General features: G+C 37.5%; 1 protein-coding gene across 4 annotated transcripts in view; it reads right to left on the reverse strand.

Annotated features, from left to right (window-relative positions):
- The window catches only part of ZBBX (zinc finger B-box domain containing), a 121,388-nt gene that overhangs the window by 1,755 nt on the left and 102,553 nt on the right, over positions 1-17,080 (reverse strand). For all 4 annotated transcript variants that reach the window (XM_040248246.1, XM_040248255.1, XM_040248240.1 and 1 more), the window contains 3 exons: positions 16,646-16,762; positions 10,606-10,860; positions 261-399 (listed from right to left, as the gene is read on the reverse strand). In XM_040248246.1, coding sequence (XP_040104180.1) covers positions 261-399; positions 10,606-10,860; positions 16,646-16,762 — 511 coding nt within the window. The remainder of the gene's footprint in view (positions 1-260; positions 400-10,605; positions 10,861-16,645; positions 16,763-17,080) is intronic.

Below are 17,080 nucleotides of genomic sequence, written 5' to 3' on the forward strand. Positions count from 1 at the left end.
AGGATTATTAAATTCCAAATGTCTTTTCATTTTCCTGACACACATTGTGCAGCAGAGAATTATCTCTTCACATTAAAGCAACAACTTCATAAGCCTTTCACTAAATCCTGATATTTGGTTAGCACTTAAACATTTTATAAAGAATAGCCATATAAGTACACACATGAGGACAATATCTGTGTAGTAAAGGTAACTAGTTGGGGGTTGTCAAAAATTTTACAATGCACTCTTTGTACATATAAGCAGCATATTTAACTTACCTCTGTTCCTGAAATCCACAGAGACCTCTCGCACATGAGGTCTTAAGGAAATCTAGGGTAGTCTGACTTATATTCAGCAAATGGTTGTTGAAGGCTGGTAACTCTTCTGAGGTTAGGCTGTAAAGTTTTTCTGAAGGATCTGAAATATTTTATTTCATGCATTATCAACACATAAATTCAAGAAACAAATACAGAGCATATGGTGCTGAAAGTTTACTCAGTAAACTTCAAGCAGTACAAGGATAGGGGCTTCCCAGGTGGCTCAGTGGTAAAGAATCTGCCTGCAATGCAGGAGACGCAAGAGACTGGGGTTCAATCCCTGGAGTAGGAAATGACAACACACTCCAGTATTCTTGCCTGGAAAATTCCATGGACAGAGGAGCCTGATGGGCTACAGTACATGTGGTCTCAGAGGAGCTGGACACGACTTAGCAACTAAACAACAGTCTGACTTATTTTGCCTAGCCACATTGATTTTTAACATACACTATACTTAAGTGACAAATGCTCTGAAAATTTACAAAGTTCCAAGGAAATACAAGCAATCTTTTTTAAACTTACGATATTGTGCAACTCCTCAACTTGCCTGAATGTTAAACACTTTATTATATCTTTTTGTCTTCTAAGAAATAAAAGGTTTGCCCCCACACAGTCTGAGGCAAAGGTTAGTTTTGGAAAAGCTACTCTTTCTTTTAGACTGCCTTGCTTTATTTGGGTAGATAATAACCATGTGTATGTGAAAGGGGAACAGCCTTAAATCTTCTTTTTCCTGAAGTTGGCCTGTGATTCAGCCCTCTGCTCCTGCTGCTAAGTCGCTTCAGTAGTGTCCGAATTTATATGACCCCATAGTCGGCAGCCCATCAGGTTCCTCCATCCCTAGGATTCTCCAGGCAAGAAAACTGGAGTGGGTTGCCATTTCCTTCTCCAATGCATGAAAGTGAAAAGTAAACGTGAAGATGCTCAGTCGTGTCCAACTCTTAGCAACCCCATGAACCGCAGCCTACCAGGCTCCTCCAACCATGGGTTTTTTCAGGCAAGAGTACTGGAGTGGGTTGCCATTGCCTTCTCCCAATTCAGCTTGAGTAAGGACAAATAGTGCAAATTCAATAAGCAAATGTGTAAGCAATACCTTCCTTACATGAACTACCAAAATATCAAGTATAGAAGTAAATATGATTATTACATTAGACATAATGTTGTCAGAGCCATCTAACTTCTACAAGAGGTTATGCTATGGTGACTTTTAAAACTATTAAAAGAACTGGCTGTTATTCCTGGGGTTACTCAGGTGATGGGAGTGGGAAAGAACCCGCCTGCCAATGCAGGAGATGTAAGAGAGCGGAGTTCAGTCCCAGGGTGGGGAAGATCTCCTAGAGGAGGGCATGACAACCCACTCCAGTACTCTTGCCTGGAGAAACCTCTGGACAGAAGAGCCTGGCCGGCTACGGTCCACAGGGTCTCAAAGAGTCAGACACAATGGAAGCGACTTAGCATGCATTCTTCCCTTCGCTTCAATGAAAGTGACAGGATCAGAAGGACCCAGGGTGGTTAGTATTAACTTTAAGTTTGTGAGCAAGCAGAGATTCCCCTACAAAAATGAACTTAGAATATCCCTCCTTGTATGGCAAAACTAATACAGTATTATAAAGTAAAAAAAAAAAAAAATTTTTAATTAAAAAAAAAATAGAATATCCCTCCTGCAAGATAACTAAGATCATGGCATCTGGTCCCATCACTTCATGGCAAATAGATAGGGAAACAGTGGGAACAGTGACAGACTTTATTTTCTTGGGCTCCAAAATCATGTGACTGCAGCCATGAAATAAAAAGATGCTTACTCCTTGGAAGAAAAGTTATGACCAACCTAGACAGCATATTGAAAAGCAGAGACATTACTTTACTAACAATGGTCCATCTAGTCAAAGCTATGGTTTTTTCAGTAGTCATGTATGGATGTGGACTATAAAGTTGGACTATAAAGAAAGCTGAGCACCGAAGAATTGTTGCTTTTGAACTGTGGTGTTGGAGAAGACTCTTGAGAGTCCCTTGGACTCCAAGGAGATCCAACCAGTCAACTCTAAAGGAAATCAGTCCTGAATATTCACTGGAAGGACTGATGATGAAGCTGAAACTTCAATACTTTGGCGACCTGATGTGAAGAACTAACTCATTTGAAAAGACCCTGATGCTGGGAAAGATTGAAGGCAGGAGGAGAAGGATACCACATAGGATGAGATGGTTGGATGGCGTCACCAACCCAATGGACATGAGTTTGAGTAAACTCTGGGAGTTGGCGATGGACAAGGAGGCCTGGCATGCTGCAGTCCATGGGGTCACAAAGAGTCGGACATGACTGAGTGACTGAACTGCAGGTAGACATCAATACATTTATAACTGTCAGTGTCCTTAGAAATCCAGAGAATTCACAATGACAATACGTGGAGAAATCCAGCAGGCTGAGGGTTGAGGCTTTTGCTCCCACCACCCCAAAGCAAGCAAGACAGCTTTCACTGGTCTCATTTATGTTTGGAAATTCTCTATAAGATTACTTCTGAGAAAAACAAAAGATTCCTTAGGGAAAATTTTTGTCCTATCCCACTTATTGGAGATTAGGAAATTGATGGCCCACTAGGGACTGATAAATGTTCACACAACTACAAGTAGAAGAACTGGAACTCAACCTAAGCTCTTTCAGCTCACCACATTCATAAATCACTATGTTCCAGAATCTAATTATTTAGCATTAGGCTATTATCTTCTCCACAAGGAGGTGTTTCCCCCCCCCCACACCCACAAGGTGAATCAAAACAGGTATACAAGGTCCCTTTACATACCCCATGAAAGAGAATGTTACCCGTGGGAAAGTAGTCAGCTCAGGATTTGGAACTGGTAGAACCACAGTGCTAACCCAATGGTGATGCTTAGATCTAAGGAATCCCACCAGGAGAGGTTAGTCTTTCAAGTCTCTGTTAGTCTTTCAAGTCCTAACTGAATGAATACAAAGCTAATTCAAATTATACAAACAGAATAGGATTATTTTTGTATAATTATTCAGTCTCAAAATTTTATTTCAGAATTAATAGGAGCAGTTATTTAATTTCGGTTAACAGGAGCAGAGGTGACATCACTTGACTTTCGAGGCAGAAAAAAATAAAACTTTAACAAAAATCCTACTGCAGGTTAGTGTTAAAACCTAAAAGGTCAACCATACAAAAACCCAAGTGTTCTGATTTTTCTCATATGGGACCAGGGAAGATTGTATTGATATTTCCATTGGAGATTTTACTTTATAACTGTCAAATCAGCTGATTGTTGAGAGTGGATTGAAGTTAAATCTTTCCTATCCCTGGAATAAATGGGATATGTGTATGTTCTCTGATCACTGAAGAATCTCTTAAATGCAATAATAAAGAATGGCAAAGAGGGAAAATTGACTATATACAAAGTTCCACAGTGTATTTCTAAAACTCGGGTTGCTTAAAACACATACATAACACTTTATTCTACAGGGAAATAAACACACATGAATAAAGAAATGGAGTAAAGAGGAAAAGAAGGACCAAACGACAGGTTAACCCCTTTCAAGGAACAGAAACAAAGCATACAGGCAATTTCCCAGTAAATAATTCACCACCACCAACAAAAACAAGCACCACTTCTAAAGGACTAGATACGCATACATAAGACATCCCAATATTCGGGAGACATGACCATCAGGACCCTCCCCTTGTAACTTGTGAGCCCACGCCCAACCCACCAGCCTGTTTCCCCTCCTCCACTGTCTTGCCTCATTTATCCTTCAACCCTTCTTTCCTTTGCCTTTACTCTGCCCAACACCTTCTGCCTCTCAAGTGATCACAATAGTGATCTGAAGGAAGAATCTCAAATTATTTAAGTGGCACACAGGTCTGGTGGTCAGACAAAGGAACGTGGGGCAGACCTGCCTGGGTTTGTGCATGGGTGCCTCTGGGCACCCAGGGGAGGCAGTCACTGCACCATCCAGATTCTCAGTTACTGTAGCCACACAGGGGAGACCAAAAGTACCACTTCCTCACCCATCTACCAACAGGATAGCTATGAGATTAAATAGAGCAACAGTTCATATAAGAACAAACAGTGATTATTACGACTCATTGAATGGCTTCATATTCCTACATCAGAATGTTTTTAATATGTTGACTTTCACTTTTATGTGTCACTCAATTTTTTTCCCTAAAATTCCAAGATACTCTAAAGCAAAAAAATTGCCATTCTAATTCAGTTTCACCTGACTGTCTTTACAAGGGCTATCTAGTTAATTAGCTGACTATAATTCTGACTAGCCATTTTACAGTTTAATATCTTACTTGATGGTCAACCTTCTAATTACTCGGGAAACCACTGCCTTACTATTTTACTTCACACTGTAGTTCATATGAGTATCAGGTAGATTTTGATTCTTTCTTATTTAAGAAAAAGTTCTCTGTCTTTAATTACTCGGCTGAGTACCTGCAGACTCGTACAAGCATAGCATTGCCAAAGGAATTTAAGGATCACAAACACTCAAACAACAAGTCACAATGAGTTTAAAACAAATGAGGCTTTTTTTTTGGCCACATCGTGTGGCATGTGGGATTTCAGTTCCCTGAGCAAGGACTGAAGCTGTGCCCCCTGCACTAGGAACATAGTCTTAGCCACTGAACCACCAGAGAAGGCCCCAAACAATAATTCTTAACCACTGAAGAAGTAAATGCTTTACTGTATTTGATTACTGATATTTTCTCATAATGCAAATCTTCTGGTATTTCCAAATTATTCAGGCTATGCTGCTGCTGCTGCTGCTGCTAAGTCACTTCAGTCGTGTCTGACACTGTGCGACCCCACAGACGGCAGCCCACCAGGCTCCTCCATCCCTGGGATTCTCCAGGCAAGAATACTGCAGTGGGTTGCCATTTCCTTCTCCAGTGCATGAAAATGAAAAGTGAAAGTGAGGTTGCTCAGTTGTGTCTGACTCTTCACAACACCATGGACTGTAGCCCACCAAGCTCCTCCGTCCATGGGATTCTCCAGGCAAGAGTACTGGAGTGGGTTGTCATTGCCTTCTCCATTCAGGCTATAGCAATATCCAAAAACTGATTTTAAAAAAATGCCTTGGTAATGGCTCAATGCTAAAGAATCCACTTGCAATGCAGAAGACACAGGAGACACAGGTTTGATACCTGGGTCTGGAAGGTCCCCTGGAAGAGGAAATGGCAACCACTCCAGTATTCCTGCCTGGAGGATACCATGGACAGAGGCGCCTGGCACACACAGTCCAAAGGGTCACAAAGGGTCGAACATGACTGAAATGCTAAAGCATAAGTAGAATTTAGTGTTATTTACAAAGGTACTTGTGGAGGAATAATTATAGTATGAACTAGAGCTAACTATAATTCTCAAAGTGGCCCAGAAGAAAACATGGTTCTAGAATAGAAATAGATTTTATATGTTTTTGACTAAAAGTTGGACTTGCCAAGAGCACCTTAGCTTACTATATGTCCAAAGCACTGCCCATTGGTTTCTTATATAATTTAACAGTGTTTTCAGGACAGACTATGTGCTAAGCACTTCAATGTTAAACTGCATGTGTGTGTGTATGTACAAAATTTTTATAAATATAGTATTTAATATATACTCAAATTCAATCATTGAACAACTTATAATAGGGCCTATTCTCATACTCATCTCTCATACATGGAAACTGATACAGAGAGATATAAAAAAAGTATAATAATTTGTCTGTTGTCACAAAGCTGGGAATTCATAGCTCCACGTTTCAGAACCAAACCCCTGGCCCTAGAGTCTGGCTCTCAACCACCCTGCTTTGCTGCTCCTTGTTTCCTGATTCAACCTGCACACACACACACACACATATACATATCTTCAGCTCCCACTGGCCCCATCTCTTTCTGAAATGACTCTATTGTCAGCTTCAGTGATTGGAGTCAAAGGAGAAACACTACTCAATGTAATTATTTCCGGTCTTCTCTTCTCCAGACTCTTTGGCAGGGCTCTTTTCCTAGAACCTGGAGGAAGTGGAGGTATCCTAGAGCTAACATAAAATAAATCATAAGGTTTGTTGCTTACAAAAAAGGCAGCTTTCATGGGAATGCACACCCATTTACATTTGTATGAGTACAGTTGTGTAGCTGTATCTGTGTGAGACCAGACTTCATTGAGAGTTGTTTCAGAACTCACCATGAGTAGTGACATGTGGGTGGAATTTTTCTACCCATTGATGCTGAACAGAATATAAAAGTCTGTGCAGAATCAATGAATTTTCTAGAATAAAGCCTGATTGCACCACCGCAGCTGTCACCTCCCTGACTGTTGGTACAATTTAGCTGATGCGCAGTCCTCTTCTTTCCTCAGCTCCAGGTGAATGTCTGCAAAGCTGTGCATTCATCCAAGGCCAATCTTCCCAAATCGAAAGAGAGCCATTCCTCGGTGGACTGTGTGTAAGTGATTACATTCTGCTCTTGACCCATCAAAAAGCTCTGGTAGTTCACAGGCTATGTAGTGTGTACTTGCTTTTAATGTATGAAAAATTATGTATTCTGCTGAAAATATTGGTGTGGGTGTATGAGAAATGAGTGACAGGGGAAAGGTGAAGCACATAAGAACAAACCTGATAAACGAAATAAAAAAGCTGAGAGGTTAGAGACAAACAACCCAAAACTACTGTTTGTAAAGTATTTCTTTGTAAATAATGAAATTGATCAATTTACCAAATAAGACAACCTTCATCTTCTTATTAAAAACTGTATTACTATCCTTTTGATCTAGTTCAGATCTGATATGCTTCATTTTAGAATTAATTTGTTAAAGGTATTTTTATGTGACCCTTTTTTTAAAGCCTCTATTAAATTCGTTCAGAGAAGGCAATGGCACCCCACTCCAGTACTCTTGCCTGGAAAATCCCATGGAAGGAGCAGCCTGGTGGGCTGCAGTCCATGGGGTCGCAAAGAGTCGGACATGACTGAGTGAATTCACTTTCACTTTTCACTTTCATGCACTGGAGAAGGAAATAGCAACCCACTCCAGTGTTCTTGCCTGGAGAATCCCCAGGGATGGGGGAACCTGGTGGGCTGCCGTCCATGGGGTCACACAGAGTCAGACACGATTGAAGTGACTTAGCAGCGGTTGCAGCAGCATTAAATTCATTACAATATCGTTTCTGGTTTTGTTTTGTTTTGTTTTTTTGCCACTAGGCATGTGGGATCTCCCCAACCAGGATTGACTCTCTACCCTCTGCACTGGAAGGCAGAGTCTTAACCACGGAACCTCCAGGGAAGTCCCTAGAAATGACTTTTAACATGAGAATTACCTCCAAGCATATTTATATTTGATTTTTAGTAAAGCTGAGTCAGGGAAGTGAATGATAAGTAAAGATGAATCACAATTTCTTCTTCCCCAATCCCTAATGAAATGAATAGGAAAGGGAGAAAAATTAAAAATAAAATAAAATCATAAGTGGAACCAAAGGAAGAGATACAAATTCACATCATAAACCTTGACAAGGGACAACCAAAGGAATAAACAGAAGATTCATTAAGGTACAGCTGGGGGCCTACGCTGTCCACGCCCTTTCTCTCTCCCACTCAATGTGCACACAAACTAGTAACAGGAAAAGAGGAGGTCATCTAAAGTGCTCACAAGTCTTACCCATACCATAAGAAATTGGGGAAAACAGTGGGGAAGGGGAAAGCAAGGAGAAAACATTGAAAATATTTTTAAGCCCTGAACATCCACCATAATATCTTAGTGGAGGCAAGAAAATCACACACCCACAGGTGTCCTAACAGAGACAAAACACACTCGAAATCAGGTCCAATGAAGACTGGCATTCAATAAAATCCAGAAAAAGACAAGAGAGCCCAGATCCTCCAATAAAGGAAGCTGAACTCCTCAGTCTTTCATGTATTCTCCCTGTGCCTTTGAGCCAGCGGGATACAGAAAAGAGTCAATAGTCAACTCACAAACAGTAGCTCCACAGAGAAGACTGACACATCTAGCACAAGTAGCGAGGAGAGAGGAGATTTTAGGGAGAATGCAATCTCACTATATCAGAAAAGACAGAAGATGCGAGCAAAGCCACTCGCAACACATGTGAACAAGTAAGACGCAAGGAAAGGACAGCAAACAAACTGGAATCCAAGAATCCGCTGCACACAAAAATTATTAAGTGATAGAGCAATCTGGTAGATAACAAATCAAGACCCTAAGAAAACTCCCTCATAAGTCCTTTGGTTACAGAATAAATAATAAGAATGACATTTTTAAAAATAATAAAACTAATTTAAAAGATCAAACAGCAACATGTCAGACATCAAAAAGGAAAAGCAAACTTGTTCCTGGATTGGACCTTGCACCAGAAAAAAACATGCTATAATGAACATCACTGAGACAATTTTAAAAAATTAGATATGTACTGAAGGTTAGAGAATTACAATGTATTAATGTTAAATTTCTTGATTTTGATCACTATACTATTGTTACACAAGAAAAAGCTGTTGCTTGTAGGAAATACACTAAAATATATTTTTGGAAAAGGGTTATGATTCTTGTAACATTCTCTCAAATGGTTCAGAAAAAGAGTTGTATTTGTGTGTGTGTGTGTGTGTGTGTATGTGTGTGTGTACACATGTGCAAATGAGGTAAGACAAACAGGTCATGAAATGGGTGAAGTGTATATGGAAGTTCCTTGTACTATTCTTGCATTCTTGCAATTCTCTAAGTTTAAACTACATCAAAGTAAAAATTACCAAAAAAAAAAGAATGCCTGTAAAGAGCTAATTTATTGGGTCAATCCATAAAGAATGGACTATAACCAGCTGTAAATTGAAATGCTGATATAAGAGACAAACTTGAGATAATCACAGTAAATAAAAAGCAAAATAAAAACAGCTTAAAACAGTTGAAGAAACATAAATAAACATCGTAAAGAGATCCAACATAAAACAGGTTTCTCAGCAGCAAAAAGCCAAATGGAACAGAATAGCAATTCAAATATATGACAAAAGAAAATTTCTCTGAAAACAAAGAGGAACCTCTATGCTTTAAGAAATGCTGAATTACTGATACCGAAATACAATCCTGGTCCAATAACTGAATTTCAAATATTAAGAGAAAAAATTCTCCAAACACACAATCAAGAAAGAAGCATATCACATGCAAAAGAGAGTGAAGTAAAAATGAGAAACCTCGAACTACTTCACAGCAGAATTCAGATCCAGGAAAGGATGAATCAGCGTGTACAAGGTTTAAGAGAAAAATGACCCAAGGAGATTTTGTTGTTGTTTAATCACTAAGTCATGTCCACCTCTTTTGTGACCCCATGGACTGTAGCCTGTCAGGCTCCTCTGTCCTTGGGATTTCCCAGGCAAGAAACTGGAATGGGCTGCCATTTCCTTCTCCAAAGGATCTTCCTGAGCCAAGGATCAAACCCGTGTTTCTTGATTGGTAGGTAGAGCCACCTGGGAAGCTCAGACTCAAGGAGAATACCCACAGTCAATTTACCATTCAAATACAAAGGTAGCAGGCATTCTCCAACATGACAGGATTCAGGTAATAGAGCTACCTCAAGCTCTACCAGTGGTAAAAAAAAAAAAAAAAAAAAAAAAAAAAAATTTGACAATTGAATTCAACCAAACAAAAGTTAAAGGGAGAAACTGTGCCAAAGTACTAACTTACACATTATCCAGGGACAGAAGACAGTGGAGAAATGCCTACTAAGTGCAGAGGAAAAAAATTGCTACATTAATCTAACTTGCCAATGGACTCTAAAGATAAAACAGACAAGAATGCCACAATCAAAACTTCTAGAAATGAATGAAAATAAAAGGCTCAAAATTGGCAAGTCTTAATAAAAATGCAGAATCTTGCATCCCACCCCAGACATACACCTGCATTATAACAACACCCCTGGGGGATTTATGTACACATTGAAACTTGAGAAATACTGCTTCAAAAGATCAGATGGAATAGCTCTTGTCTCCAACAATATTGGGCAATGGCTCTTATAAGAGATTAGTCACTCAGTGAGCTTGTAGGAAGGAGAAAAAACATTTTTTTCTGTCCACATGAAGGACCTTAAGACCACTTAACTGTGAATTATATGAGCTAAGGGGATAATCTCTGATATGGCTGGGCACACACAAGTTCTATAACATTTTCAGGGTGACATCAGAGGATAGCCAAGAAAACAAACACAAAGGTTGATGGTTTAAAGAGAAAAAGGGAAAAGTTTGTTTGCTTGGAGCATGACATGCAGAATCAGGCAGAAGGCAGAGTTAATATTGTTTATAGTGAAAAAAAATAGCATTACCTGCAAGATTTCTCAGCTCACTTAATTCTTTTTCCAAACTGTCTAAGGTCTGCTGATCATCAGCGTCATCTAAGAAAGGCTCATCATGGTCAGTATCATCAATATATTCAATTTCTGAAATTTCAGAAGCAGCTTTAGAGAGTGATGGAGCAACTGCACTTCTTGACCGGGGATGAGAAGAAAAGCAGCTGGAACTTCTTTTCACAGAGTTGGAAAGTGGTAAATTTGCTGTTGAAGGTCTCTGTGATATCTGGCCTAAAATAAAAAATAAATTAACCAACCATTTTTAAAATTCTGAATGAATGCTTTAAAACATACAGAATACTAGCCTCCTGAACTCAGTTAAATTCATGCAACAGAATTTATGAGAAAATGAGCTTTCGATTATCATGTATTTTGCTTTACTTCCATTTGTGAATCCTAAATTACCTTCTTTGTATTATAAAGAACACTTTGGGTTATTCTTCCCGAATTTTGTCTACAATCAGAGAAAGGCAAGCAAATTTCAATATTAAGTAAAACAAAAATCTGTAAGCCAAGTCAATTCCAGAACAATTCAACATACAATCTTATCATGTATTCCATGGCCAACCATTGTGCTGCTGCTGCTAAGTCACTTCAGTCGTGTCCAACTCTGTGCGACCCCATAGACGGCAGCCCACCAGGCTCCCCCGTCCCTGGAATTCTCCAGGCAAGAACACTGGAGTGGGTTGCCATTTCCTTCTCCAATGCATGAAAGTGAAAAGTGAAAGTGAAGTTGCTCAGTCGTGTCTGACTCTTAGCGATCCCATGAACTGCAGCCTACCAGGCTCCTCTGTGATGGGATTTGTTTCTTAAATTCTAGGACAATATTGCACTGTGCCTTGTAAGAGAAAAAACCCCATAGGATAAACATGGTACCAGTTCCTAATGATCCCATTTTATTTGATGGTGTATACGTTCATCTATTAAAGCAGATATGGAAACAAAATAGACCAGTATGCAAAACCTTTTGGAAAAACAAAGGATTTAAAGAAAATTGAGAGTACATTTCTAATTTTCCTAAATATGAGTTCACTCTCAGCTGCTTTTTAGGGCACTTCACTGGAAAAATTCGAGAAGCAGAGATCTGAGTCAGGTTAGTACTTTGTTCCACCAGGGCAGTCACCATTTTGTCTTGATGTATTTCAAAGTTTGACTTAGTTGGTTTCTTCAATATGTGTGGTTCTCTCATAGTAAGAAAAAAAAAAATCCCTTCAAAATTTATACTAACAAAACATAACTATATATATCATTTGGTATTGCTCACAAGATTCTTTAATAAAGGCCAAAGGAATATTCAAGGCACAAATTTAGATATTCATAGCACAGGTATATTTTTAATACAGTGAATCATTGTTTTGATTTAGATAAATACATGTATATTAAGTATAAATAATTTATAAGATAATCTTGTATTACCTTAATACAAATTGCTTTTGTGTAAAATGTTGGATTCTTTAAATAAGTGCTATGGCCATTATCATTAAAATTATTATTTGACTGAATATATGTCATACAACATTATGCCCACTCTATTGACTCAAAGAAAAATGTAAAATTCAGAAGAGTGGCTACAGGCAATTGTTATATAATAAAAGTCAATGATTATTGAGTTTGTCTTTTTTTTTTTAAGATATACTTTGAAGGTAGCTAGTACCCTAAAAAGAATCTTAATGCAGTATGTAATTATTTAAGCAATTAAAACTGACTAAGGTAAGTCCCAAAGGGTACCAATTTTAATACATGTCTCAGAAATCAAGTTTGAAAACAATTTTTGTTGGACTGAAACTGTAAATAAATTAAGAGTCTAACCTTTTTGTATCTATTTGCACTCAGAGATAATTCTAAAAAAAAAAACTAACAAAAATGTGCCTATGTTTTTTTAAAAAAGTAAATATCCCTAAGATTTATTTTAATGACTAGAATTTGGAATTATTTTACCTGTAAGGAATCAATATTTTATTTAAAGCCATCAAGAATAACAAATCTGCCATTTCTATAAGTGAACCAGCAGTAGAAACAGTAATGGTAGAAGTACAGGTCAGAGAGTATATAATTCAGCTATAAACAGTAATACAGTAATTCATCTATAAAAATAGAAACTTCTAGATCTATGGAGAAAACCACACCTTCTATCTTACTCTGCTACATCTCAATCACAATTTAAAGGAATTTAGAACTTGTTAAAATAAAACAAATGAAAGATGTTATTAAGGAGACCTGGACTTCTGCCAACACAGAGAAATATGAGATGAAAACATTTTAACATAACATATATGCCCTTCAGAAAATTCAGGAGATTACGAACATTTACTGAACTCTTATAACAACATCTGGCTGCCACAGTATTAGAGGTTAATTGATCCCAACTGAGAAAAAAAAAATGTTCACAGGTGTGGGTCAGACATGCTTACCATACAGCAAAGAAAGAGACTATTTTTCTTACTGGAAGTATACTCAAAGTGTAATTTAATGCACATAAGCCATAGAAAGACAGAGGCTTCAGTTTGGTCCTTGGTTTTATTTATTTTGTTCATTTAGATGAATATGTCATTCCCTTTAATGTTTCCTGTATAAGATTATTAATGTTATTGTTAGGGTTAAGATTAGAGACACGGTTAAGACAGGCACAAATGAAAAATGCCAGGACTAAAGGGATCATCCTATATTTTTTTCTTTTTTATAAACCAATTTTGTAGATTATAAACATAATCTTTTGGAAGTAACCTTTTGGAAATAACTTACGCCATCACTGGCAATGTAAATAATATTTCCATAAATGTTTCAGGAGCACTTAGAAAATATATTTTCTAATGTATGAATTCTCAGTAATTTACACAGTGGAGCAAGAATATTAAAAGACAAATATGTTTTGTGACCTTTATCCAGGGGAAAATATATTGAGTCCTTTGGTCAGAATGTTATCTATTATTGAAACACTCTGCAAAAAGCAGGTTACTCTGCTTATATTTCATCCAATTCTAATGTTTTATTTAGAACAGTAATAATTACTATTGTATTAAAGTCTATTTAGTGAGTGATTAATATTTTTTATATCTTTATTGAGATTCTTATACCCATTAATATAACCCAAACCACTATTTTACATTATCATCCCAATACTTTGCTGGTCTTATTAGTAATCATAGTATATTATTCTTGAACTAATGCCAAGAACAATTTCTTTTGTTATATTTATAGTATTACTGTGATCAGGGTTAATCTATAATTTCCTCAGATTACAGAGAGAGGAAGCTGGGGTGGGGGAACAGTAGGTTTTGGCAGTGGGTGGGCAGAATCAATGGACTTGCTGCAAAACATACATGTATTTCATAGCTATCATGTTTTTACATTCACAAATTTAAGACTAGAGAGTCCCTTGGACTGCAAGGAGATCCAACCAGTCAATCCTAAAGGAAATCAGTTCTGAATATTCGTTGGAAGGACTGATGCTGAAGCTGAAGCTCCAACGCTTTGGCCACCCAGTGTGAAGAGCAGACTCATTGGAAAAGACTCTGATGCTGGGAAGGATTGAAGGCAAGAGGAGAAGAGGGCAACAGAGGATGAGATGGTTGGACATGAGTTTGAGCAAACTCTGGGAGATAGTGAAGGACAGGGGAGCCTGTCTTACAGAAAGAGTAATTCATTTATATACTGGCACCAACTCAGAATACAGGATTTCTGTAACTTGTGGCACAGTCAGGAAATTTTCATTTCAGGTTACTATCTCTGTAGTTATCTCCTTCTACCTCTAACTGGGAAGTCTTAACAATTCTTTAAGATTTGGCTGAAATCTCACCTACCATCTAAAATCTTGCATACAGATAAGTTTCAATGGCAAAGCAATTATTTTATCACTTCCATTCCTAAAAAATGGCACATGCATCTACCTCTATTATAACTGATCATATGTACTATTATAAGCTACCTATCAGTTTCCAGAAGCATGTTATTCATGTTTTTTATAGACCTTTTATTACATGTGGTATAATTTATGTATTTACAAGACTATGGTTTTTCCAGTAGTCGTGTATAGATGTTGAGAGTTGGACCAAAAAGAAGGCTGAGTGTCAAAGTATTGATGCTTTTGAATTCTGGTGCTGGAGAAGACTAGAGAGTCCCTTGGACTGCAAGGAGATCCAACCAGTCAATCCTAAAGGAAATCAGTTCTGAATATTCATTGAAAGGACTGATGCTGAAGCTGAAGCTCCAATGCTTTGGCCACCCAATGTGAAGAGCAGACTCATTGGAAAAGACTCTGATGCTGGGAAGGATTGAAGGCAAGGGGAGAAGAGGGCAACAGAGGATAAGATGGTTGGACATGAGTTTGAGCAAACTCATAGTGATAGTGAGATAGTGAAGGACAGGGGAGCCTGGCGTGCTACAGATCGTGGGGTGGCAAAGAGTCAGACGCAACATAGTGACTGACTATGTCAGTCAACATAGTCAACATATCTATACAGCAGTTTTCTCAAAGTATGATTTTTGGACTATATACATTGGCATGAAGTGGAATAATTGATAAAATAAATGCAAATCCCTGAACCTTATCTCAGCTTAACGACCCAAAATTTCTAACGGTGAGATCTAGGAATGCCACAACAGTTTCCCAGGCGATTACACTCACACTGACACTTGAGAGCCTCTGACTGGACTCTAAGCTCTCAGGCTTCTGGGAAGGTGGCTTATTTTATATCACTATGCCTCAAGTAGGTGCTCCTTCTAATGTTTCTTATAGCAAATTATTGATTTCAACAGATCACAGCAAATGGATACTTCAAGGCATTTGGCTACTTATAAAGATTTGCCCTAGTAACAAATTCTCATGGCATGCCATGAGAATTTGTTTTTATTAATCTATGGTGACTTTAAAAAGTTCCTTTGACTGCCTCAAAAGGAAGCAGCCAGAATTTTCAAAGCTGCCTCAGCCTTTGATATGAGATATGTAATTACAGAGCCAAAAAACATTTATCATACATGAATGGATTTTCCACACAACAACAAAAAAAAAACTATTAAAATCTGACAGTTTCTCAACATAAATGCATATGGAAAGAATCTAAGCTGGCCAAGTTGTTTTAAACATAGGATTTAAGGCAAGAGAGAAATATAAATCTTAACATATATGGACAAATCATATGTAATTAAATTTCTGGCTTGAAGTTGGCCTTCAGATGAAGTCAAACAGTCCCCTCTGTCAAATGTTTCTCCTGAATCATGAGCTCCCAAGATCAAGTAACATGACTCAGGCAACTCTTTTCCCTAGGACCCAGCACAGTGTCGTCATACTCACTGTGTGTGTTGAATCGTCTTAATTCATTAGTCATTAACTGCAACTTCATATGAAATTCAGCACAAAGCAAACCTACTTTATCAGGTACTTTCAGATAACAATAATAACCAGTAACACTACTGATTTTAATGATGCCAAAATTCTCTGCATGCACTTACTAGAAAAATACTGCAATGAGCATTCAATATGTCAAAAGTTATTGTATAGAAAATCTCAAAATTATTTTGGCTAGAAAATAGAATTAATAAACTGAAATCAAGATTTCAGGGCCAACACATTAAGCATCAGATTTAAATCAGCAGTGTCTTAATCACAACAGCAAACAGCAATCTCATGGCTTTGTGTGATCCTAATATGAATCAAGTACAGGAGGAAACAAAATCTAGTATAAATATACTATTTCTTGAAAGTGTAATGAAACAGTGTATATTTTATAAGGGTTGTTCAAAATATATATGCCTTATCCTGAGCTACATTTTAAAAATATCATTCTCTAGTACACTGTGGCAGAAAATAGCTAAGACTGTAAAATTTATGTTTTTGAGAGGAGTAATGACTATTCTTGGTTTCTGGCTTTGGAAGAAAAGTCCAGGACAGTTTAAATGAATAAGTTTAAATTAAATAACTGATAAAATGAATTTTCAGGTGCCTAGTAAAGTACTAAAAGATAAACTAATAAACACACTGAGCTACAATATGGCACAGCAGCCTCACAGTCAATCTTACCAGTCTTTTGCTGTGTTCTCCTTGCTGATGGTTTCTGGGCAAACTTCAGAACACCTAAGGCAATTGTGTTATCAGCATATGCACTTAAACTATGGTCTGGGATCCATTCTCTGTCTCCTAAAATGGTAAAATTACATAAAGTTGAAAAAGAGGAGACATTCATGTTGTTGATTCATTATATGTATTGTCTTACTGGATAATATTTAGCTAAAGAGAAAACATTTATGACAGTGAGGTATATATTATGAAAGATAAAAATCTCATAATTATACAATAAAAGGAATGAATTATAAACTGCAAGGAGGTTGCACAAATACACACGTACAAGTGTGAACAGAAATAAATATTTTTCAAAATATACATTCAATATAAATAAAATATAATAGTATGCATGTGAAAAATATATTTGAATACATAAGAAATCTAAGACTGCAG

This window comes from Oryx dammah, unplaced genomic scaffold (assembly GCF_014754425.2).
Source record: "Oryx dammah isolate SB20612 unplaced genomic scaffold, SCBI_Odam_1.1 HiC_scaffold_2, whole genome shotgun sequence".
NCBI lineage: Eukaryota > Metazoa > Chordata > Mammalia > Artiodactyla > Bovidae > Oryx > Oryx dammah.